Source organism: Haplochromis burtoni, unplaced genomic scaffold (genome assembly GCF_018398535.1).
Source record: "Haplochromis burtoni strain Fernald_Lab_line unplaced genomic scaffold, NCSU_Asbu1 Contig_317, whole genome shotgun sequence".
In the NCBI taxonomy this organism is placed as follows: domain Eukaryota; kingdom Metazoa; phylum Chordata; class Actinopteri; order Cichliformes; family Cichlidae; genus Haplochromis; species Haplochromis burtoni.
In genome coordinates this window covers 452,766-475,469 of record NW_024582678.1, presented here as the reverse complement: position 1 = coordinate 475,469, position 22,704 = coordinate 452,766, and the positions used below count along the sequence as shown (strand labels likewise).

Sequence of the window (22,704 nt, the reverse complement as noted above, 5' to 3'; positions counted from 1 at the left end):
TACATCGTTCACAGTGTAGATTTGTTGGAACAAGGTCAGTTGACTGAAATGTAACAGAGACACCATTTAAGCACCTTAAACACGTTTATTAAATTTCTTAGAACAGGATGAAAAAGGAAAAAATGAAAGTGGGAAATAAAAGTACATAAACATTACAAACAAAGGTGAAAATACTGCTCTTTACAAACACGTTATTGTGTTTTACACATTTCTTCCTGTTTTGGAGACTTTGGCCACCACTCGTTTTTGTCCGTGTCCACAGTAACATCTGTAAATACACAAGACAAACACCACTAAATGAAAAACAAATACTGAAGCATTAATGGGAATTTTAGAAATATTATTATATTTATTCTAAAGATCTGTTTTTGTGCAGAGGCTAGTGACATCATACAGTCCTACCCAGTGATGTCACACTCCTCCACTGATTTACAGATAGCTGTAATGTACAGCAAGCTGTTAGTGAACAACAGCTAACTTGCTGCTCTTAAAAGACTTCAAACATGCGATCAGCAGGTGAAGATACATGGTGCATCTCTGTGTGGATGACTTTTTAGCTTTTGTTTGTCTGCAAGAAAACTGCAGACAACTGAAACCTACTCTAAAACGCTGCAATGTTGTTAATGATGGTTTTCAATCATTTTTTTCCATGCAAAAAAAAAAAAGAAAAGAAAAAAAAGAAAAGAAAAAAAAGAGTGTACCCAACTCATGTTCATAAATAAAGCACCTGCCTGAAGTCGAGGTTTGAAATTCTGTTAATGGTTTCCTCATTATGTACTGCTGCCTTCATTAACATAGTACTGCATGTTGCCACATGACTGTGACATGGCAACATCATGGAGGAAAAGTCAAGCACCGAGCTGACAGCCCAACTCGAGCAGTTTGTTTTGACACGTTTCTGCCTTTAATAAAGACAACAGCAAACAAAAAAAAAAAAAAGAAGAAAACTCAAATATAATTTTTCCTTTTTTCTTGGGAAAAGTTGTAGAAGTAGTACACATAAATACGCAACTGGTGTTACACAAAGCCACTGAGTCACCACAAAACCCACTAAAGTGCAGCTGTAAGAGTTACTATACTGGTCACAGGGAGCTGGGTCTCCTAATGCATGAGTCTCTGACAAGGCTGATTTTTGCTTGTTACAAATACAAAAACTGCATCTCTACTATGGAACACTTTAAAATATAGAGTTCTATAATGTTTTAAAACACTAAAATAACAGGAGTAGCGTTATTCCTCCTGCTATTATTTGGGATTTATTCTCAAATGAAAGGGACCAGACCCCTCTGAACAAAGTGGCCATGGCAGAAGAACATGTTACTGTGATTGTGGTTCTGAGAAGACCGGTGAAGTGCCATTAACCCGTGCTTCTGTTAGTATACCCCAAGTGACTGAACCCTACATCCCCACATGTTGTACGTTGTTACCCTGTTCTGGAGCTGCTGTTTCAGGAACTCGGGAAACCTCTGACAAAACAAACGGCCAACATCTTTATGATATTCTGAAGCTTTTGAAAGAATGTGACAAAGTAGCCTACGCTGCAGTTTACCTGGAATGGTTCCAAGGCTCGAGTTGTCGAAGAACTGCTTGGGACAGTTTCGGGACAGTGTCTCAGAGCTTCCGCCCACATCAAAGAATCTGCTTTTGGGGGATTCGAGGAGAGAGGCCTTTGGCGAATCCAGCAGCTTTCTGGGTGACTCCAAACCCTTCCTGGGAGTGTCCAGGAGCTTCTTGGCAGGTATCAAAAACTTTTTAGGTGAGCTCAGCAGGTTAGAGGAGTCAGAGGTCATGGGAAAGCCCCTCTTGGTGGGAGTGCTAGGTGACTGAAGCTTGTCCTCTTCCACTTTGTTCCTCACCTTTAGTTTGATGGCTCTGTTCTTCCACTTGGTAATCTCAGCCTGCTGACTGGCAACCACACTGATGAGAAAGGAAGTCTGTGATTAGAGCTCGACTTCAATTTTTATGTCACAAAGTGATAACTATGGAATGTGATCTGTGTTTGTGGAGTGAGCGTTCAAACCAAACCACCATCAGGACAGCAACGGGCTTCATCTGAATGACAGTTTGTCTCAATATCTGATCAGATCTTAATCCTAGTGACACAACAACTTGTATTGTTGTCTTGGGAGACAATAGCACTGTCTATCAACTGGAAATAATTTGATGACTATTAATGTTGCTAAACCAGTTTCAGAGGATAACTGTACAGCAAAACCAATTAGAAAGAAACAGAAGAGAAAACCTAAAATAACACAAAAAACAACAAAAATCCCAGAAATGTGAGAGATTGAGACACAGTTTGTAACATTGTTCACGCTTAAGGAAATGCTTAATCAGCAAAAAAAAAAAAATTGCATATGAACTTGAGTGTCATCCCATTTTTAATCCATAGGGTTTGATATGAGGTCAGGCAAGCCTTTTCAGTTCTTGCCTGCCATTAAAGATGCATGAAGCATCTGCAATATTCTCCTAAAGGGTGGACACAATCATACACGTCTTCAGCCCACGCACGGCCACGTACAACGCACCAAGTTACAAAAATCAAGACGTGCACGATCAGCCGATGCGCCACAAAGAAGGATGTGATATGTGATATCTTCAAATTAGCTTTTAATGCAGCAGTTATGTTAATATGAATCATCCTTGTTGTATAAATAAATATAATGCAAAAGGTGGCGATGTGCTTTACACCAGCAGTCCCCAACCCCCGGGCCTCGGACCGGTACCAGTCCGTGAGTCTTTGGTACCGGGCTGCAAGAGTTGAGGCTCAGGTGTGAAATGTATAGTTTTCAGGGTTTTTATCAGTTTTCAGCATGATTTTGTTATCGTTTACCCGGTTTTCCTGGGTCTTTTCACGTGTGTTATGAATAAATTCTCTTTTTTTTGGTACTGGTTCTAGTTTTATTTTGTTGTATTTATCCGCGACACCTTAAAGGCCGGTCCATGAAAATATTGTCGGGCATAAACCGGTCCGTGGCGCAAAAAAAGGTTGGGGACCGCTGCTTTACACTAATGCAAACAATGTTTTTGGATTGTGCTTGTTTATCTAAGGCTTGGATGCAGCTGCTCTCAAGCTCTCTATGCACTGTTCTTTCAAGCTGATCTGAAGGTCACATGAAGTTTGGTCTACCACTTTATGGAAGAGTTGATGTCGTTCCCCATTTTTGTGTTAATACCAGCGACCCGTTGTTTCACAAATGTTTGTAGAAGCTGTCTGCATGCTTGGTTCTATACACCTGTGGCCATGGAAATGACTGAACACCTGAATTCAGTGATTTGGATGGGCGAGTACAGCACAGTGCAGGTATAGATATTGATGGAGCAATACAGGGACATCATATGCATAGACAGTACAGAAGTAAATATGAAAAGTAGCATTTTAGATTCAAGATCTTATACCAGTTCAATGTTTCCCTGTTTGAGGGAGTTGTTCTACAAATGTTACTCCTTTACCACAAAAAAAAAAGAAGAAAAAGAAAAAGTGTCTTATTAGAACAAATGGAGATTTACACTCAAACAGATTTCATATCATTTCACGGTAAAATAATAAAAACTCTGAACTTCAACATGCATTTAAAATGGGTCAGTCAGCTTTAAGCTAATTAAAGATGATTGAAGGTTAATAATGCTATACTGATGCTATTATATTAAGTTTTAATGCTGCTTCCATATGCAGACAAAATGTCTGCATATGAATGGGTGGTTATTTATCAAACAGGCAGCAGTGCATTTGTATTTTTACAGTTCACCATCAAATTTCCAATCATTATAATGTAGGATTCCTCAGAGTGAGTGTTACTGTATGTCAGATTTACAAATGACCTGCTGCGCGTGCTAAAGAAGGCATTGCAACGTATGCAGATGGTAGTACAATCTGCTGACAGTAGAGAAGAGAAATTAAGAAAACACAGCAAGAGGAATTGCTGTTAATCACTCAGTGGGTTTCTGAGTCAAAGAGGAGGCTAAAATGTTTGATGTTGTAGCCGACCAAACACTGTTACAGTCAACTCAAACCAATAACAGTTGCTAAGACGGGCATTTCAGTCATCATGTCCATGATAGCTGGAAGAAGAGCCACAGTAACACAAGCTGTGTGTAGAATGTTAATGATTCCACAGCAGTAAAAACATCACTCAAAGTGTTTTCTACTTTAAACACACGTAGCGATTGTATTGGTTGCAAAGACAGTCCTGATGCCGTTACCTTTCCAGTTCTGTGATTTTCATATGAAGCTGGCTGACTTCCTTCTCCAGCTTGGATTTCTCCATCAGAATACTGCTGCTGACCACAGAACTCCTGGGGTTGGTCAGTCTGGCATGAAGGTCTTTACCCTGCAAGACTGATTCCAACATGAATGCATCATTTAAACATGCTCCTCTTTCAATGGTTACACCTGAATTAGTTATTCATCGGTCAGGTTTCTTTGTTTGTTAGCAGATATACATGCACAGCGCTGACACTTACACGACTCTTCTCCCTCCTGTTGGGATTTTCTCAAAGTCTCTTTAAGCTTCCTCAGTAACTCTTCTTTTTCCTCCAACAGTGTGTTCATCGCCTGGATCCTGGAAGACAGAATGCCGGTCATTAGAGTCAGCAGTCCTGCAGCAGGCCACAGGTCTTGACACCACTGGCCTCTGAAAACCACAGTGGAGAAAAACTAACAAACAAAAGTGTAAGAACGAATTCAATAGCTCTTTACTCTCGTTTGTGTTCGTCAGATGCTGAGCTGAGCTTCATCTCCAACTGCAACAGCTTGGTCTGAAGCTTCTCCAGCTCAGCCACACTGGGTGATGATTTTTTCTGAACCAAGGAGGACAAAGATCATCGTACCAGCTACTCATTCGTCAGATAACCAAACTGAAGTGCAGCTGCGCTGTTATATGAAACCAACAAACCTCAGATTCTCGAATTTTGCTCTTCAGAGCTTGTATAGCGTTCTCTTTCTCTTCAACTAGTGCGCGGTTGTCCTGCAGCTCAGTCTGCAGGAGTTGTGTTGCCTCTTTGTGGTTGGAAACTTTGGCATCAGCTTTGATGCGTGCCTCCTCCAGCTGCTCAGTTTGAATATGCAGAGCCTGAAAGTGAAACACATTCTTCATTATTATCTGTGGCTCTCAACTTCACCAAAACAAACAGTGCATTGGTCGGGGACTAGTTTGGGTGGTGAATGAATCCACCATTGGATGCTCCGATTTCTAGTAGCAAGCTGGTGTCTGTAAGCGTGTGTGTGTGAGAGAGACTGTGTGTTTTCATGGTAATGAAGGAACACATCACCCAGTACTAACTGATGTTTCAACTGCTTTGAACAAGAGAAGGAAAGAAATAAGAAACCGTGTGGCAAACACACTTTCACTTTTTCCTCTGCGTGTTTCAGCTGAGAAGCTAGCTGCTGGGTTTCCTTCAGCAGAGCTGCGACTGTCAGAAGCGCTCCCTCCTCCAGCGCCTGCAGCAAAGTGGAACTTTTGCTTTTCACCTCCCTAAGGTGAGACTTTGCCTCAGCCTCCAGCTGTTTTAGCTCTTCAAACGGACCCTTCTGCTCATCAGTGATACTCTATGGGAGGTAGGTGGAAAAAAAGAGCAATGCGGTAAATATCATTTAAAAGATTTCTTCTAATCCTAACTAACCAATCCCCCAAGCAGTCTGTGATGTGCATCTAGATTAAGAGCCAATCATTTGATTCATTCTGAGAGCTGGAATTATCCATTCAGAGAAATCTTTGTCAAACACGTCAACTGACCTGCAGAAGACATTTCTTGCTTTGTATCCCCGCCGTTCTGCGGTCAGACACCAGCTCCAGGATGCTGTCCAGCCCACTGAAGTTAATTGGCTGGTTGGTGATCAGGACCTGCAGCTGCTTATTGAACTTGAATCGTTCTTGAATCTCACCCTTCAGCTCATGGAGGTAGGAGGTCATGTGGTCCCAGAGCTTGTTCAAAATGCTGCTCATTTTCTACAAAATCAGCAAAGTCACCATAAAGTACCAGTGATGGAGAAGTGGATGCACATGAACAGGAGGGAGTAAAATCAAATCTGTCTCCAGCTTCAACAAGTAACAACCTTTGTTGCAAGACTGACAATACAGCTTGTTATACACCACGTGACTAATAATGATAAAGTAGACACCAGAAAAGTACAGTCTTCTTCTCAACTTCTCAGAAGCTGGTTTCTTTGAATGGGACAGAGAGAGCGTCCAAGTGTTTCAGGGGGCAGGGCAGAAGGCTCACCTCCATGTAAAGTTGCCTCCTGTCCAGCAGCTCAGGCAGTCTCTGCTCCCACAGTGTGTCAAAGCCCTCGACTTGAACAGAGTGGCTGGGCGCCTGCGCTCTGCATAGAAGCACATCCTGCAGCCGTCTCTCCTCGAAGACGGCCAAGTCGTTTTTCACCAGCTCCTCAAAAATGTTCCTGTAGCCAAATGCCTTCACACGCAGCAGCTCCTGTGGGAAAAGGACCAGAGATGACTTCATTCAAAGACCAGCATATTTAGGAAATTTTGTAGTACAGTCAAACTACAGCCAGTTACTTGAATTTTTCTGAGATTTTCATCAGTTGACTGTCCCAGCTGAAAGACCGCATCATAGGCATCCTTGGTGGCCTTGGGAAGAGGATGCTTCAGGGAACGCCGCTCCCTCAGGCCCTTGTCCTGAGTTATATTGTCATAACTACAACAAGTGTCTATGAATTGCTGGAAGCTTTTGAAGGACTCCTATAATGACAAGAACCAGGAAGCATCAGAGTTATGATCACACTGCATGCTAGAAAGACATTTGAGCTGCAGAGCAGTCAGTGAAGCCGTTACCTCAAGCTGTGTGGTGGAGTCTTGCAGTTGTGACGACAGCAGCTCCTTAGCCCCGCTGGTGCTCGGCTCTGACCTGCTGAGCTGCTCTCTGAGAGCAGAGATGGTTGCGTTCGCTTCGCTGAGCAACTGGAAATGAAAATAAAATCACAGTCAGCATTTAGCCATCCTCCACTTTATGCCAGCGATTTATTCTTGCATGTAATTGACATTCCAGCTTTTCATCTGCGTAGAAACTCTCTATTAAAGAATGTCACTTCTGACAAGCTAGCTAAAATATGAGATTCCCTCCAGTCCACCTAAATATAGTGCCTTTCTACTTTACCTGAGCTCTGATGAATGCATTCACACACGTTCACACCAGTCAATCCAAGTCGGGAATAATGGAAAAGGGGCATTATTACTGCAGCCCACTAGGGGCCTCAGTTCACAATTTGGGAACCACTGTTTTACAGCAATACTGAACAGAGCACCATGTTTGTGTCCCTGCCATACAAGACAGGAAGTATCAGCAGTCTCCAACTCAGTCCTCAGCTTTTAATCATAAATGGACTGGTGCTTACATCACACGTCTCAGTAATCCGCACACTATGTTCAGTGTCTTTCCCAAGGATAATTCAGCATGCAGATTAGAGGAGCTGTGGACTGCATTATCATAATCCAAAATTATGGTTCTAAAAAGAGGAAACAAATGAGAGCAAAGACTCACCTGCTGCACTGCATCTGCTTCACTTTCAGCCTGAGCGCATCTTTCTGTGTGCATTTGAACTTGCTCTTTAAGCTGCAGTATCTGACAAAAACAGAGCAGGTCGAGGTGTGAGCATGCAACACAGCTAACAACAGTGCTAACTGGGATGGAACCCATTTAGACCAATGGAAAAGGTATTGAAAGTGGGGCTCATCCATGTTTAGAAAAATTGTCAAAAACCACCAGCTGGAGGATCAAAAACCGAGAGCACTCAGTAAATCGACATGCACTTCTTCCGTGTTGGCAAGGCTGCAGAGGTTAGGATACACTTATGCAGGGAATGCCAACGTGCATTTGTAACATTAAATGTGTGTCAGTGGTAGGTGGTCGGGCTAGCTTCCCCACAGCTTTCATACTAATGTAAGCATCCACAGTCGAAACAAGCAGAAAATGACTGGGACCTACGTCTTGTTGCAGCTTGGCTTCTTGCTCTCCTCTCTCAGGCTGCTGCTGCATGTTCAGCTGACTCAGCTTGTCCTGGATGGCTGAGATCTGCAGATGAATGAGAAAATGTGATCAAGTTTCCAGGCTGCTCTTCCTGTTCTCGGTCACTTTAGAATAGCACTAATTTACCATCTGCACCCTGTCCTCCAGCTCTGCCCGGAGCTGCTGCTTCTCCTGCCTCAGACCCTCCAGGATCTCCTGCAGCTCGTCTCTCTCCTCGCTGACAGACGTCACTCTGCACAGCAGCTTCTCCATCTCCTCTGTGGAGGTCTGAGTGCTGAGCTCCTTCTCAGACAGCAGCGTGCTCCTTCTGCTTCAGCCATTTTCAATGCATCGGTCAGAGTCCTTATCTGTAAAAGACACGATTGGCTTTTTGACTTAAATGAAATTTCATTGATGTTTACAGAAGCAAGACAAGACATGAACCTGCTGATTTAAAGAACACAGGCAGATCAATGACCCTGTCTTTCTGCACAAACAGCTCTCTTGCACTGAGGACACCCTAAAACTAAATGTCATTAACATGAGAAAATCCAAAAAGACTACAACAAGTCCATGAGACAGAAACGCAGCTAACGTTGCAGTACAACACCTCCCAGTGAAAACTAGGATCTACGGACGCTAGAAGACCGACTGAGAACCTCCTGAGGTCAGAAAATATTGTATTGCTGTTAGCAGCATGGAATAAGACGGGGACACGTTCGTCACCAGTATTATTCCTTACGGTCACATGGATGGTTGGAAGGACAGAAAGACATCAATCCAGTGGACAAGGTGAATACCAGCGAGTCTTACAGTAATAAACAAATACATGAAGTACAGTAGAAAGCTACTATTGGACTGCTACACCTGTATCAGTCCTGGGAGAATCACTACACTTAATATGTAGATGGATCAGTGAAACTAACAGTACGCAGTCTGAAAATCTGATTAAGCTAAAAAACACAAAAGATGATGTTTTCTCTGAAGGAGGACATTTTCCTCATCACTGTGCATGTGTTGAATTTACTTCTTCATCACAGTTGATGTGGACAGTAATATGAGTCTATATAACACACATCACTGTGCAGAAAAGAGGCTTCATATTGTACCATAAAGACAGCCGCTATCAACATGCATTTGGCAAAGAACAGAAGGAAAAACTCCCTTTTAACAGGAAGAAACCTCCAGCAGAAGCAGGTTGAGCGAGGGGCGACCATCTGCTGCCACTTGTTTGGTGGTAAGGGGAAGAGAAGGAGAGAAGAAAAGCTGGAGCTGTCAATCAGACCTCAGACTGCAGTGTCTCCACCCTGTCCTCCAGCTCTGCCCGGAGCTGCTGCTTCTCCTGCCTCAGACCCTCCAGGATCTCCTGCAGCTCGTCTCTCTCCTCGCTGACAGACGTCACTCTGCACAGCAGCTTCTCCATCTCCTCTGTGGAGGTCTGAGTGCTGAGCTCCTTCTCAGACAGCAGACTGTCTCTCTCTGCTCTCACACTCTCCAGCTCCTCAGTCAAAGCCTTTATCTGTCAGTGAAAACATAAATCTAAACAACCCAACAAGCTCCACTTGCATTTTGAAGCACACAAAAGAGTTTCATCTGTGCATTCTATAGTGCTGCAATGGGTCTCTTCCCATGTGCTTAATACTTTATTACTTAAAAGAGGCAGCAGTCACTGAAAAATTGACTTTTATAATTGGGTGTGGTTAGAGATGACATTAGATCGGCACGTCTTCCTGACCATGTATGCTACACAGAGAAAAGCACCCCGAAAGTCTTACATGTGTTTGCAGTTCCACCAGCTTATCATCGTGCTCACTGGGAAGCCCATCCAGCTTCAATATTTGTTCTTCTAGCTCTTTGATCTGCTTCTTTTGCTCGCCGTTTTGCTCCAGGGCCGTCCTCAGTTCCTCCTGATTCACAATCATCTGTAAAGAAAAAAAAAAAAAAGTTTGCTTTGAGACAAACCTGATAGAAGAACAGTAGCACGAAGGAAGAGTAGAAACAGCAACTTACCATTTCCACATTTTCCTGCAGGTCCGTCCTGAGCTGGTCTCTCTCAGCAGTGAGAGAAGCCAAGGTAGCGCTCAGCTTCTCCACATCCTCCGATTCCCTCTGAAAGGTCGTCATCAGGAGAGCCTCTTTCTCATCTCGCACACACTGCAGCTCCTGTGATAGCCTCAGCATCTGTCACATTTCCAGCTGTCACAACTCTGACTCGAGGACTCATTTAGAGTCCACACACTGAGCAACAAGCCTAAAATAACATATCACTTACCTTCTCCCCTAAATCAGACTCTTTCTGCTCATGAGCTTTCACGAGATCTGAATTCTTTTCTTTTTGTGTTTGAAGCTCATCCTGAACAGACGGTAGAACAACCTGCATCTCAGCAACCTGGAAAACAAGCAAACATCATGTAACAACTTATTCGTGTATCGCTTTTCACACATAAAAGTCACAAAGTTCAAGTACGACACAGTTCATATCCGAACAGATAAACATGTCAGCAGAAGGCCTCATAAAACGGAAAACTGTTTTTCTTCATGCTCATTAAGGTGAGGTTAGAGACAGCAGTCTAAGCAGAGGAGCCAGACCTCCCCCTACAACTTCAGTAGTTGTTGAAAGGATAAAGTTGTGGTGTACCAGTGGTTAGAAATACTATTATTACTTTAGTACTACTTTAACACAAAGTCAGGGCTGACCAGGGACCATTGCTGCGAGTCACACTGCGCAGCATAAAGGCCCTTTGACAACAGACGTGGCAGCTAAGGATCCAAAATTTGTTGCACTGACCGCTGCACTCTGTCGTTTTTTGCACCAGTTCTAAGTGTACTAGATGCGCCTGCTCCTTGTCGTTTCAAAGCATGGATCTCTCTGACTTTATATCCTCTACAAGAGTTTGTGTTGTATTATCTTTAAATGTTCAATAAAAACATGTATCGCACATTCACAACGAAGAAAGCTTTGTAACTATCCCGACCAGTGAAGAGTGTGTCATTTCCACAATACAGCTTTCCCTCTGAAGTCCACAGAGCTGTTGAAAAGGCTCTGGAGGTCCCTGTGTAAGCACGTAAACCTGTGACAAAAAAAATTAACTAAACTCTGACATACACAGAATGTTTTCATTCATGGTGATGAAGGAAAATGCTGGCACGTGAAAGGGCATTTACCCTTCCAGGACCTGATGTAAAGCAGTAAAGCACCCCACTAACAGCCAAACTCATCTGTTCTCTGATTGGATTGTTAAGTTTGTGATTTACATGACATTGCCCAATCAGCTGAAAGGAGGAAAAATTGGGTCAAAATTTGTACTCGTAAGTTGAAACTCACACACAGCCAAGGAAGTTGAGTGCAGAGTTTTACACATAGTTTTTTTGCTTTGTATTTGTAACCAGACCTTAACAAAAATAAATAAATTTTGTTAAAATTCCTTTTAACAGGAAGAAAGCAGAAGCAGGCTGAGGGAGGGGCGACCAAGGGGTGAGGGGAAAAGAAGAGAAGAAAAGCTGGAGCTGTCAATCACAGACCTCAGACTGCAGCATCTGCACCCTGTCCTCCAGCTCTGCTCGGAGCTGCTGCTTCTCCTGCCTCAGACCCTCCAGGATCTCCTGCAGCTCGTCTCTCTCCTCGCTGACAGACGTCACTCTGCACAGCAGCTTCTCCATCTCCTCTGTGGAGGTCTGAGTGCTGAGCTCCTTCTCAGACAGCAGTCGTGCTCCTTCTGCTTCAGCCATTTTCAATGCATCGGTCAGAGTCCTTATCTGTAAAAGACACGATTGGCTTTTTCACTTAAATGAAATCTTATAGATGTTTACAGAAGCAAGACAAAAAGACATGAACCTGCTGATTTAAAGAACACAGGCAGATCAGTGACCCTGTCTTTCTGCACAAACACAACAAGTCCATGAGACAGAAACGCAGCTAACGTTGCAGTACAACACCTCCCAGTGAAAACTAGGATCTACGGACGCTAGAAGACCGACTGAGAACCTCCTGAGGTCAGAAAATATTGTATTGCTGTTAGCAGCATGGAATAAGACGGGGACACGTTCGTCACCAGTATTATTCCTTACGGTCACATGGATGGTTGGAAGGACAGAAAGACATCAATCCAGTGGACAAGGTGAATACCAGCGAGTCTTACAGTAATAAACAAATACATGAAGTACAGTAGAAAGCTACTATTGGACTGCTACACCTGTATCAGTCCTGGGAGAATCACTACACTTAATATGTAGATGGATCAGTGAAACTAACAGTACGCAGTCTGAAAATCTGATTAAGCTAAAAAACACAAAAGATGATGTTTTCTCTGAAGGAGGACATTTTCCTCATCACTGTGCATGTGTTGAATTTACTTCTTCATCACAGTTGATGTGGACAGTAATATGAGTCTATATAACACACATCACTGTGCAGAAAAGAGGCTTCATATTGTACCATAAAGACAGCCGCTATCAACATGCATTTGGCAAAGAACAGAAGGAAAAACTCCCTTTTAACAGGAAGAAACCTCCAGCAGAAGCAGGTTGAGCGAGGGGCGACCATCTGCTGCCACTTGTTTGGTGGTAAGGGGAAGAGAAGGAGAGAAGAAAAGCTGGAGCTGTCAATCAGACCTCAGACTGCAGTGTCTCCACCCTGTCCTCCAGCTCTGCCCGGAGCTGCTGCTTCTCCTGCCTCAGACCCTCCAGGATCTCCTGCAGCTCGTCTCTCTCCTCGCTGACAGACGTCACTCTGCACAGCAGCTTCTCCATCTCCTCTGTGGAGGTCTGAGTGCTGAGCTCCTTCTCAGACAGCAGACTGTCTCTCTCTGCTCTCACACTCTCCAGCTCCTCAGTCAGTCTCTGAATCTGTGCAGAAACACAAAGGTTAGTCCAAACTGTGACTTTAAACAGTGAAAGACATGAAAATGGTGGCTGAATGTAACAAAGGGATGCACACAGTAAAACTGCTGACTGTACACATGTTAGAATAAAGCAAGTATAGAAAAATAGTCCTGCCTGGTCTGTGAGCTCTTGTAACTGGAGGGTACTGCCTGCATCTTTGCCACTGCTCGGCCTGCTCTCCAGGTCTGCCTTTTCACTCTTCAGCAGGTTGATCTCATCTTGTAGGATTCTGATGTTCTCCTGAGAAACCCTCAGCTCCTCCTGGTTCTCAGTCATCTGAAAAGTTTTACCCACCATGACTATACAAGTTGACTCTGATAGTTTCAGCAATGCTACGATTATTCCATACACAGAGAGAAGTATTTTTCTCTCACTGATGAATTCAAAAACGTCTGTAAAAAATTGGCTAGAAATGCACGCGAGGACTCAACGCACAGAACAGGCCATGTGTGACACTTGTAGGGAGGGGCAGGTTACAAATAAAGGGTTTTATTAATGGGTTTGTGGTTATGCCGTAGCTATGGCATAATTTCTTTCTTTGTACAAGGTTCCTAGAATTTTTGCCACGAATAACTGATGTTTTAAGAAAAACCACATTAAAATTTCTTCTGTTAAGTTTTTTTTTTATATAATAGTTAATATGCCTTATTGATCAGGATATTGCAGAGATTAAAACACTGGTTTGAATTGTTGAATGGACTGATTCTTATATAGAGCTTCTCTACTCTCACGGAGTACTCAAAGCGCTCAAGACAACATGCCTCATTCACCCAATCACACCCATTCTCACAAGCACTTTATCTACACTTAGTGCTTTTCTAATGACATTCATACTCCGATGGATGCATCAGAGAGCAAGTTGGGGTTAGTATCTTGCCCAAGGATACTTGACATGCAGACTGGAGGAGCCAGGGATCGAACCACCGACAGTAGGTGACCTGCTCTACATCCTGAGCTACAGCCACCCTGCGGTGTGTACAAAGAGCAGGGACTTATCAACGCGAGCTTATGACCTGCGCTTACTGGGAATTCCTCGTTCATGGGAAATAATTCCAATCCTCAATCCCTATCACGAGTGGGGTTCAACGGGTTACCCACGCCTCTCGGCGAAGGGTAGACACATGCTGATCCACTCAGTGTGGCGCGCGTGCAGCCCCGGACATCTAAGGGCATCACAGACCAGTGATGCAGTTGGCTCTACTGCTCTGGTTTAGGAAGGATCTCTTTAAATCTGATATCCCGTCACAATGTTAGAAATTCAAACTCGATAAAGATATCAGAGAACTCACTAAATTAAGGTTGGGCGATATGTAAAAATTTTCCAATTGACAATCGTCAGTCTGATAACCGTTGATAGGTGATATACTTGCACAGGTGCAGACTTTTTGATAGGCGGAGCAACGTAACAATGTACAGGCTCATATATAACTGACTGACAACTGCTTAATAGGTTACTAGCTTAGTTTTACTGATCTCTAAAATTCCTCCTGAAGTGTTGACAAACGTCAACTACTTCATTAATTAGTGAGGGGAGGAGCTCTGTGTCTGTGTGAACTTGTGTGTCAGCTAAAGGAGGCAAAGGCAACACAGTTGATTTCAATACTGCTGCAAATAGTGAATGACCACCACATCGTGGTAGAGGGGTATTCTAGTGATGCCAGGAGCAATCTCGTCATGAGCATTGACGCTTGCAGCTTGGCATTTCTCTCCATGCCAGATATCCTTGGGCAAGACACCAACAAGAAGTTGCTATATGAATACATGTGGATATTAGATAGACAGCACTTAAGCATAGAAAGAAAAAAGTGCTTGCATGAATGAGGCAAGTTGTATAAAACGCTTCGAGTGCTCAGAGTAGAACAGCGCTACATAAGGACCAGTCCATTTAACATTTGCTGATGACATACCAAGTATGAATCTACTGAAACAAACAATATATCCAGTGAGATGCTGTAAGTCAAATGCAAACACAAAAGTAGTGCAGGTCGATTTGACATAAAAGCAAATTGTTTTTATATAGTGCTTTTCTGTTTTATAGTGTAAGGTAAACACTCTACAGTAATACAAAGAAAACAGAGAACCCCAACAGTCACATGACCCCCTATGAGTGAGCGCTTTGGTGACAGCTCTGCTGGAGGTTTCTTCTATTTTAACATGAAGTAACCTCCAGCAGACCCAGGCCAGTAAAAACAATCTTTAAATTTAAAATTGATTTAAAATCCAACAATTAGGATCATGATGGTGATGGCATACAGGGCAAATATCATACTGTGTGCACTCATCAGAAAACCCAACCGGGCTAAAAAAATAAATACTGAAATTCTGATTTTGGTTAAGCTTTTACCATCTCCACCCTGTCCTCCAGCTCTGCCCGGAGCTGCTGCTTCTCCTGCCTCAGACCCTCCAGGATCTCCTGCAGCTCGTCTCTCTCCTCGCTGACAGACGTCACTCTGCACAGCAGCTTCTCCATCTCCTCTGTGGAGGTCTGAGTGCTGAGCTCCTTCTCAGACAGCAGACTGTCTCTCTCTGCTCTCACACTCTCCAGCTCCTCAGTCAAAGCCTTTATCTGTCAGTGAAAACATAAATCTAAACAACCCAACAAGCTCCACTTGCATTTTGAAGCACACAAAAGAGTTTCATCTGTGCATTCTATAGTGCTGCAATGGGTCTCTTCCCATGTGCTTAATACTTTATTACTTAAAAGAGGCAGCAGTCACTGAAAAATTGACTTTTATAATTGGGTGTGGTTAGAGATGACATTAGATCGGCACGTCTTCCTGACCATGTATGCTACACAGAGAAAAGCACCCCGAAAGTCTTACATGTGTTTGCAGTTCCACCAGCTTATCATCGTGCTCACTGGGAAGCCCATCCAGCTTCAATATTTGTTCTTCTAGCTCTTTGATCTGCTTCTTTTGCTCGCCGTTTTGCTCCAGGGCCGTCCTCAGTTCCTCCTGATTCACAATCATCTGTAAAGAAAAAAAAAAAAAAGTTTGCTTTGAGACAAACCTGATAGAAGAACAGTAGCACGAAGGAAGAGTAGAAACAGCAACTTACCATTTCCACATTTTCCTGCAGGTCCGTCCTGAGCTGGTCTCTCTCAGCAGTGAGAGAAGCCAAGGTAGCGCTCAGCTTCTCCACATCCTCCGATTCCCTCTGAAAGGTCGTCATCAGGAGAGCCTCTTTCTCATCTCGCACACACTGCAGCTCCTGTGATAGCCTCAGCATCTGTCACATTTCCAGCTGTCACAACTCTGACTCGAGGACTCATTTAGAGTCCACACACTGAGCAACAAGCCTGAAATAACATATCACTTACCTTCTCCCCTAAATCAGACTCTTTCTGCTCATGAGCTTTCACGAGATCTGAATTCTTTTCTTTTTGTGTTTGAAGCTCATCCTGAACAGACGGTAGAACAACCTGCATCTCAGCAACCTGGAAAACAAGCAAACATCATGTAACAACTTATTCGTGTATCGCTTTTCACACATAAAAGTCACAAAGTTCAAGTACGACACAGTTCATATCCGAACAGATAAACATGTCAGCAGAAGGCCTCATAAAACGGAAAACTGTTTTTCTTCATGCTCATTAAGGTGAGGTTAGAGACAGCAGTCTAAGCAGAGGAGCCAGACCTCCCCCTACAACTTATGCAGGGTAGCACAGGTCAGATCAGGCCAGTCGAGAGATGGAACCTTTGCAGCGTGTCCTGGGTACACGCTGGGTTTCCTCTCAGTAGGACCCAGACCAGCTGAGGTGACATCCTTGTCAGATGCCTGAAGTGCCTCAGCTGGTTTCTGTTGATGCGGAGAAGCAGCAGCTCTACTGAACTCCACCCCAGTGACTGAACTTCTCAACCCATCTCTAAGACCCCTGACAACATGGCCCCTGAGTTTACCGCGACCCACAAACGCCTCCACCGCAGTAAAGGGGCAATTCACAGAGACTCCAGTGTTATATGGTTGTCCTACATTTCTTACAGAAACACTGACCACTCTCTCACCTTGTCCACGTGTTCTTGCAGCTTCACCCTGAGCTCGTCTCTCTCTGCGGTCACAGATGTTACAGCAGAGAGCAGCTTCTCCGTCTCCTCTGCAAACCTCTGATCAGCAGTGCTCTGCTCGGACAGGAGCTCGGCTTTCTCAGCTCGCACACACTGAAGTTCTTCATTTAACTGGCTGATCTAAATAAATACATACAATTCTGTTTTTGTCATAGCTATACGAATCACAGTCTTCAAGACACTCACATGTGCAGTTGAATGATATCAGCTAAACTGTAAAACTGTATTATCGAATGATTTCAACTCTTTTTCTGTTGATGGGCTAATGGTTGCACATGTGCTCAGCTGTAATAAGAGCAGCTATCAGTGTCATACTTGTTCTTGAAGCTCTCTGCTAATCTCCTCCTCAGTGCTTCTGGAAGCTTCGCTGTCAGCAAGCTTCTCCTCCAAATCCTTGATCAGCTGCTGCACGTCGCTCAGTTTTCCTTCCAGAGCTCCTCGCTCCTGCTCACTTCCTTCAAGCTGAAGGAAAACATGACAACAGTTGTTTGGAAAGCCGTACGTATAAATGTTTTGTCTCTTCAGACATAACTGCACACACTCTGGAGGACTATTAAACTTGATATCATTTTAAGCCCGATCCAGAGATTTTTTATCCTGGATGACTAAGCCGACACTTCCCTCAGCCTCACTGAAAGGCTTTTCCTTTGACTCATTATTATATCATATATATTATAGCATGCCTGTACTTCCCAATGTTTCCACCAAGTACACCGAACAAGTACCTGTCCTCACATTTGTCTCAGCAGCAAATGAAGAGCCTAGTAGCTGCTTCACTTTCTATTTGAATAACCTCTGGTGCTAGTTATGACCCTCTGCAAACGTGCTCATGCTCCCCTCCCCCCCAACTGGATGATGTCAGATTGGCTTTAGAGGATATTTGGGCCTCACCTGCTTTACCAAGGCGTCCACTTTATCTGGGAGAGTCTGACATACAGCCAGCTCATCTAGCTGAGCTCTCAAGGCCGTCTCCACTTGACGAGATGCCATCAACTCTTTATTTAGATTGGCAACAGTTCTCTCAAGCTCTATGCTGTCAATCAGATCTGGAGAAGGAGCAAATGTTACGAGGGGCAGGTTCATATGATGGGCTACAGTCTATAAATGCAACACGTGGAAACCTACTTTTAGGCACATTGCCATCTAGCAGAGTGGTGAGCTTTGTGTTCTCATCAAATGCGACATTCAGCTCCTTCTGGAGATCGCTCTGCATCTTTCTGTAACGCGACTTCTCCGTCTCCAGCTGACAACGCAGACTCTTCACCTCCGCCTCCCTTTTCTCGTGGCTGGCAGTCAGAGTCACCTGGACGAGATCGTCAAGAAGCAGGAGATGCATTAATCGCTTACAGCTGCCATTGTTGGCTCACACTTCCTGGAATATTTTTAAAATGAGGATAGATGTGCTGCAAAAAATAATTTTTTGTCATTTTAGTGTTTGATTACGTACATTCGTCTCCTCCAAAGAAATGCTGCGACTGCGTAGGACAGCCCACTCCTTCCTTGTGTCTCTGCTCAGCAGCTCTGCATCATCCAGAGAGCGGCGAAGCTTCAGCACCTCCTGCACCAAGTCCTTACTGCCCTGAAACAAGAAAACACGAAACAGTTAGCTTGTGCCATCGTTAGATTGCTGCTGCTTTCAGCACCCTGTCAGCGCTCAGATGAGACATGTTAGCCTGCTAAGACTGTAAGCAAGTGTAAGCAAGCACACTTTGCGTGAGAACAGCCTGGTTTATTCCAGGTTAATGACATAAACTGATATTAAGCACAAACACACACACACATATATCGGTAAGACTGCAGTGTTGGCCCATCTACTGCTCCAGACAGACGGATGCTCGGAGCATGAGGTGCTACTGGTTTCTAACATGTGACAGATGCACACTCCACAGTGTCACATCTACATGATGTTCCACGTCACGTGACTGAAATACTGGCCGTACCAGGTTCTCCATCTCATGTGCAAATTCTGTTTCCTTCTTCTTCAGCTGTTCAGTCAGAGTCTTGATTTCATTCTTTCAAAAGAAGAAACAAAAGCTTAAAGACAAATCAAATCAAAATGTTTCGGATCAATAAACTCTACACGTCCACTCATCTTACCTGGAGCTGCATGCGCTGGAGTTCAGAGGACTCAACAGCTTTCTTCAAGCTTACAATTTCATTTTCTAACTCTTTCTGCAAGTTTCCAGAAGCAAAGTGAACATAGTGAGATGAAAACATATTTGATAAACAGCTCTGTGAAACTTTGCTGTCAGTGGATCTGAGAAAGTTCTCCTCGTTACCTCGTTCTCCTTCCTGCACCCCTCTTCTAGAGATTTGAACTCGTCCATCTCCCTCTTCTCCTCTAGCTCCTGTAATACAGCAGCCTTCTCTGTCTCCAGACGCTCCATTTGCTCTATAAACATGCCCAGCTCCTGTTTCAGGTAGTCTCGCTCTGCAGCCACCAAGTCCTGTAACAGTATCATCCAGTTTTAACACCGCTGTAGTTTCCACGTCAGACGACTGCACTGAGGGCTTTCAACACTCGAGTGTTAAGAAAGCTGAGAGTGAGTTTAGAGCAGTGTGCAGCATGGGCTTTGTTTGAAAATCCGTCTGCCCCTTTACAGAAAGCAGTAGGATATTTGCTGTAACTGCTCTAACCTCTTCACCTTACACTTACCTTCTCTGACGCCAAAGTTTCACAAAGCTGGATGGTCTCAGCAAACTCTTTTCTCATCTGAAAAACAGAAGATTAAGACAAGTGATGATAATGTGACGCTTGGCAGACAGAGCCCGAGTCAAACACAGCATACCTGTTCATTTGTCTCAGTGTCCACGTCACTGTGTTCTCCCAGTTGTTTCTCCAAGTCCATCACTCTCACCTCCAACGTGTCAGCTTTCTGTGTGGCCTCCAGCCTCTGCTGAGCTTCAGTGTGCAGCAGCGCTTCCAGCGCTGCTCTCCTCTGTTCTCCAGTCTGCACTTTTTCCAGTGCTTCCTGTCTATGCTGCACCTCCGTTTCCAGCTCCAGCTGCAGCTCTGCCACTCTGCCCTTTAACACATCTAAATTTGACAGGGCCGTCTCTTTCTCCTGACTCTCCTGTTCCAGCTGCATCTCCAGACTGGACACTTTGCCTGAAAGTTCTTGCAGACGATCAGGAGACATGAAGTCTCTGGGACTGTAAAAAAAAAAAGCAACCGGGATATGTTTATGTTACACACCAGCACACAGTGATGGCACATGATGCGACGACTCCAGCGGCACTTGAAGTATTAGGGAACAGCTTTATTAAGTGACCGGCGCATTCCGGCTTGTGGCCTTAATCAGGGTCCAGGTGGACCTCCCCCTTTTAATGTTCCTGTACTTACTTTATATTAGCTTATTTGCATTTTGTGTGTAATTTTGAGTATGTGTTACTTTAAGACATGTGGAAAGGAGAATGATGTGGAGGAGTCTTCACATCATCAGATCTTTCTCTTCTCCGTGCACCTTAGAAGTAGGTGAAGAAAAATCTGTCGCCATCTATTTGATGAACAACACAAATGTTTGGGGCTGGGGTGACACAGATCTGTCAGACCTCTCAAAGTCATGCAGTTGGTAGACTGGACTTTACAGTGTCCTTCTTCATGGACCACATGAGCTCAAACACATTCCAGTGAAGACCACAGACATCATAAACCTCTGATTAACACTAGGAAATGGATACGCCAATTTTTTCAACAGTCAAACTCAGACCCAGAGTCCTGCTAAACTCTCAGGAGGTAGAGCAGGCCATCTACTTCCTGGAAAGGTTGGTGGTTCAATCCCTGGCTCCCCGATGCATCCATCAGAGTATGAATGTGTGGGAATGTTAGCACTTAAAATGCATTGGGTGAACGTGGCATGTTGTATAAGACGGAGAGTTAAAAGTGCTAAATAAGAATCAGTCCACTTACCACTCTGCACCTCACCCTCTCTACAGTGATTCTGAGAAGTAAATTTGCTGCAGCTTAAGAAAACACCAGAAAAAAAAGAGTCAAGAGCTATTGCTGTTACCATGGAAACTGTTTACTGACTTGTCAAAGCCCTATAACAATTCAGAAGATTGCCCATTAAGCAACCGACAGACTAACAGTTCAAAAGAAGTCCGGTGAAAGAAGCAACGAACACTCACACAACGAAGTTCAGCTGGTGAGCACAAAAAACATCTGCTGTATCCAAATTTCTTTCTTTTCCTTCTAAAGGACACAACAGAAATACCAGCACCCACTCATAAGTAGACTTTTTAATACTGATTGTTCACAGGCAACACATTTGACTCAACAACAACATTCCTTCACTACTTTTTGATTTTGGCAACAGTCAGTAGCACAGGGGAATACATGGACCCCACAGAGGTTTCACAGATAGTCTGACTCCTCCAGGTTGGCACATCAATACATGTCACTGCCTGAACAGCTGCTGTGTCTCCCAGCACAATCTCAAGAAGACAGGCCGTAGAAGGCCCCTAACCCATCACGATACAATGCAGCAGTACAGACCAAGCGAGCATTTTTCCTCATTTCAAGTGGGTAAAGTGAATTCTGGACGACTGAGGGTAACCCACAGGCACGTTCGATAATAAATACAAATAAATGATTGGTGTCTGATATGGCTTTTAAGTTTGAGAATACGAGGCTTCATTGGTGACAGAACTGCTCAGACACGTACCTGTCTCCAAAGCTACGAACAGTCACAGAGCTTCGACTCATTTCCATTTCATCTGACGGCTCATCTGGAATTCCCCAGTTGGACTCAAAGTCCTCATCGTCTGTTAAAATAGAGCACGAATATGAAAAAAATAAAAATAACACCCCAGCAAAATTCCAACATGGCATGAATATTCATCCTTTGTGCTCCTCGTTACCTTCACCCAGCTCCATCAGGCAGGAGAAATCTGACTGAGTTCTCTTCTGAGTGAAGGATTCTGCAAAGCTGAGATCAGAGAAACTCCCCACACAGCCAGATGGATGGCCAAGTTTTACCATCTTTCCTCCCCAGGTAACCCTGCGGCTTGGAATCTTGATAAAGAACACATGTTGTGATTAAAGCGAACATACAGAGAACTGCAGCTCATGGTTCAGCACAGTTACCTTCTGGACTGGGACCAGATTTGAGCTTGTCACAAGGAGATTGGCCAGATTTCTCTTCAGGCCCTCTTTTTCTCTCTGCAGCTGATCCTTCTCTTGGAGCAGCTGGGAGAGAACCTCCTTCTCTGTCACAGTGGTCTGCGTGACTGAAGAAACCTGCATGAGATGTGCATGGATCAGTGTGTGCAGATCAGTGCTGCTGGAGGAAGAAGAGTAAAAGCGGAGACACTTGCCTCGTGAAGTCGTCGCTTGAGTTCTGCAATTTCATTGCGATACCTTTTGAGCAGAGCCCCATCATCTGACACCTCTGTTACGTGAGGGTCGTTCTTCATTTTCTTTGCTGTGCTTGCAAACTATTGCAAAGAAGTCACAGCAGGTGGGTTAAAGTGTTTAGCAGTTTATGTTCTCAGTGGTTCACACGTCAAAGCTTCAGCTAACTTTTATTTCACACAAACTTTATCATCTGTGTAAGACAATAAAGTTTGTACTACACAATTTCTCGTCTGAAAGCATTTTTGAAATGGATTACATAACAGTCAGACATGTTCTCCCTACCTGTAGAGTGCTGAGGGTCTCATCCAGAGTGACCGGGGTGATGGTGCAGATAATGACAGTTTTAGCATTCCCACCCAACGAGTTCTGCAGGATGCGGGTCAGTTTACTGTCTCTGTAGTTGGTGAAACCCCTGAAGAGAAAATATTTAGGTAATAT

At 44.0% G+C, this 22,704-nt stretch overlaps 1 protein-coding gene across 6 annotated transcripts in view; it reads right to left on the bottom strand.

The window, feature by feature from the left end:
- Positions 1-65: 65 nt before the first annotated feature.
- The window catches only part of cenpe (centromere protein E), a 27,312-nt gene continuing 4,673 nt past the window's right edge, over positions 66-22,704 (bottom strand). The window contains exons 11-51 of one of the 6 annotated variants that reach the window (XM_042228289.1): positions 22,549-22,678; positions 22,227-22,346; positions 21,997-22,149; positions 21,771-21,924; positions 21,575-21,674; positions 19,700-20,063; positions 19,567-19,623; positions 19,190-19,357; positions 19,008-19,082; positions 18,851-18,922; positions 18,358-18,489; positions 18,036-18,213; positions 17,802-17,956; positions 17,226-17,372; positions 16,851-17,030; positions 16,166-16,282; positions 15,904-16,074; positions 15,669-15,815; positions 15,191-15,412; positions 12,961-13,122; positions 12,577-12,810; positions 11,488-11,721; positions 10,238-10,354; positions 9,976-10,146; positions 9,741-9,887; positions 9,389-9,484; positions 8,113-8,238; positions 7,945-8,031; positions 7,501-7,581; positions 6,795-6,920; positions 6,519-6,701; positions 6,223-6,432; positions 5,736-5,948; positions 5,345-5,548; positions 4,896-5,072; positions 4,700-4,800; positions 4,465-4,562; positions 4,204-4,339; positions 1,550-1,917; positions 1,428-1,466; positions 66-268 (exon numbers count right to left, since the gene is read on the bottom strand). In XM_042228289.1, the coding sequence (XP_042084223.1) occupies positions 192-268; positions 1,428-1,466; positions 1,550-1,917; positions 4,204-4,339; positions 4,465-4,562; positions 4,700-4,800; positions 4,896-5,072; positions 5,345-5,548; positions 5,736-5,948; positions 6,223-6,432; positions 6,519-6,701; positions 6,795-6,920; positions 7,501-7,581; positions 7,945-8,031; positions 8,113-8,238; positions 9,389-9,484; positions 9,741-9,887; positions 9,976-10,146; positions 10,238-10,354; positions 11,488-11,721; positions 12,577-12,810; positions 12,961-13,122; positions 15,191-15,412; positions 15,669-15,815; positions 15,904-16,074; positions 16,166-16,282; positions 16,851-17,030; positions 17,226-17,372; positions 17,802-17,956; positions 18,036-18,213; positions 18,358-18,489; positions 18,851-18,922; positions 19,008-19,082; positions 19,190-19,357; positions 19,567-19,623; positions 19,700-20,063; positions 21,575-21,674; positions 21,771-21,924; positions 21,997-22,149; positions 22,227-22,346; positions 22,549-22,678 (6,229 nt within the window). In that variant the 3' untranslated portion in view covers positions 66-191. Of the gene's footprint in view, positions 269-1,427; positions 1,467-1,549; positions 1,918-4,203; positions 4,340-4,464; positions 4,563-4,699; positions 4,801-4,895; positions 5,073-5,344; positions 5,549-5,735; positions 5,949-6,222; positions 6,433-6,518; positions 6,702-6,794; positions 6,921-7,500; positions 7,582-7,944; positions 8,033-8,112; positions 8,239-9,388; positions 9,485-9,740; positions 9,888-9,975; positions 10,147-10,237; positions 10,355-11,487; positions 11,722-12,576; positions 12,811-12,960; positions 13,123-15,190; positions 15,413-15,668; positions 15,816-15,903; positions 16,075-16,165; positions 16,283-16,850; positions 17,031-17,225; positions 17,373-17,801; positions 17,957-18,035; positions 18,214-18,357; positions 18,490-18,850; positions 18,923-19,007; positions 19,083-19,189; positions 19,358-19,566; positions 19,624-19,699; positions 20,064-21,574; positions 21,675-21,770; positions 21,925-21,996; positions 22,150-22,226; positions 22,347-22,548; positions 22,679-22,704 lie in introns of all 6 variants that reach the window. The other 5 variants (XM_042228291.1, XM_042228290.1, XM_042228292.1 and 2 more) reach the window with 5 other exon arrangements.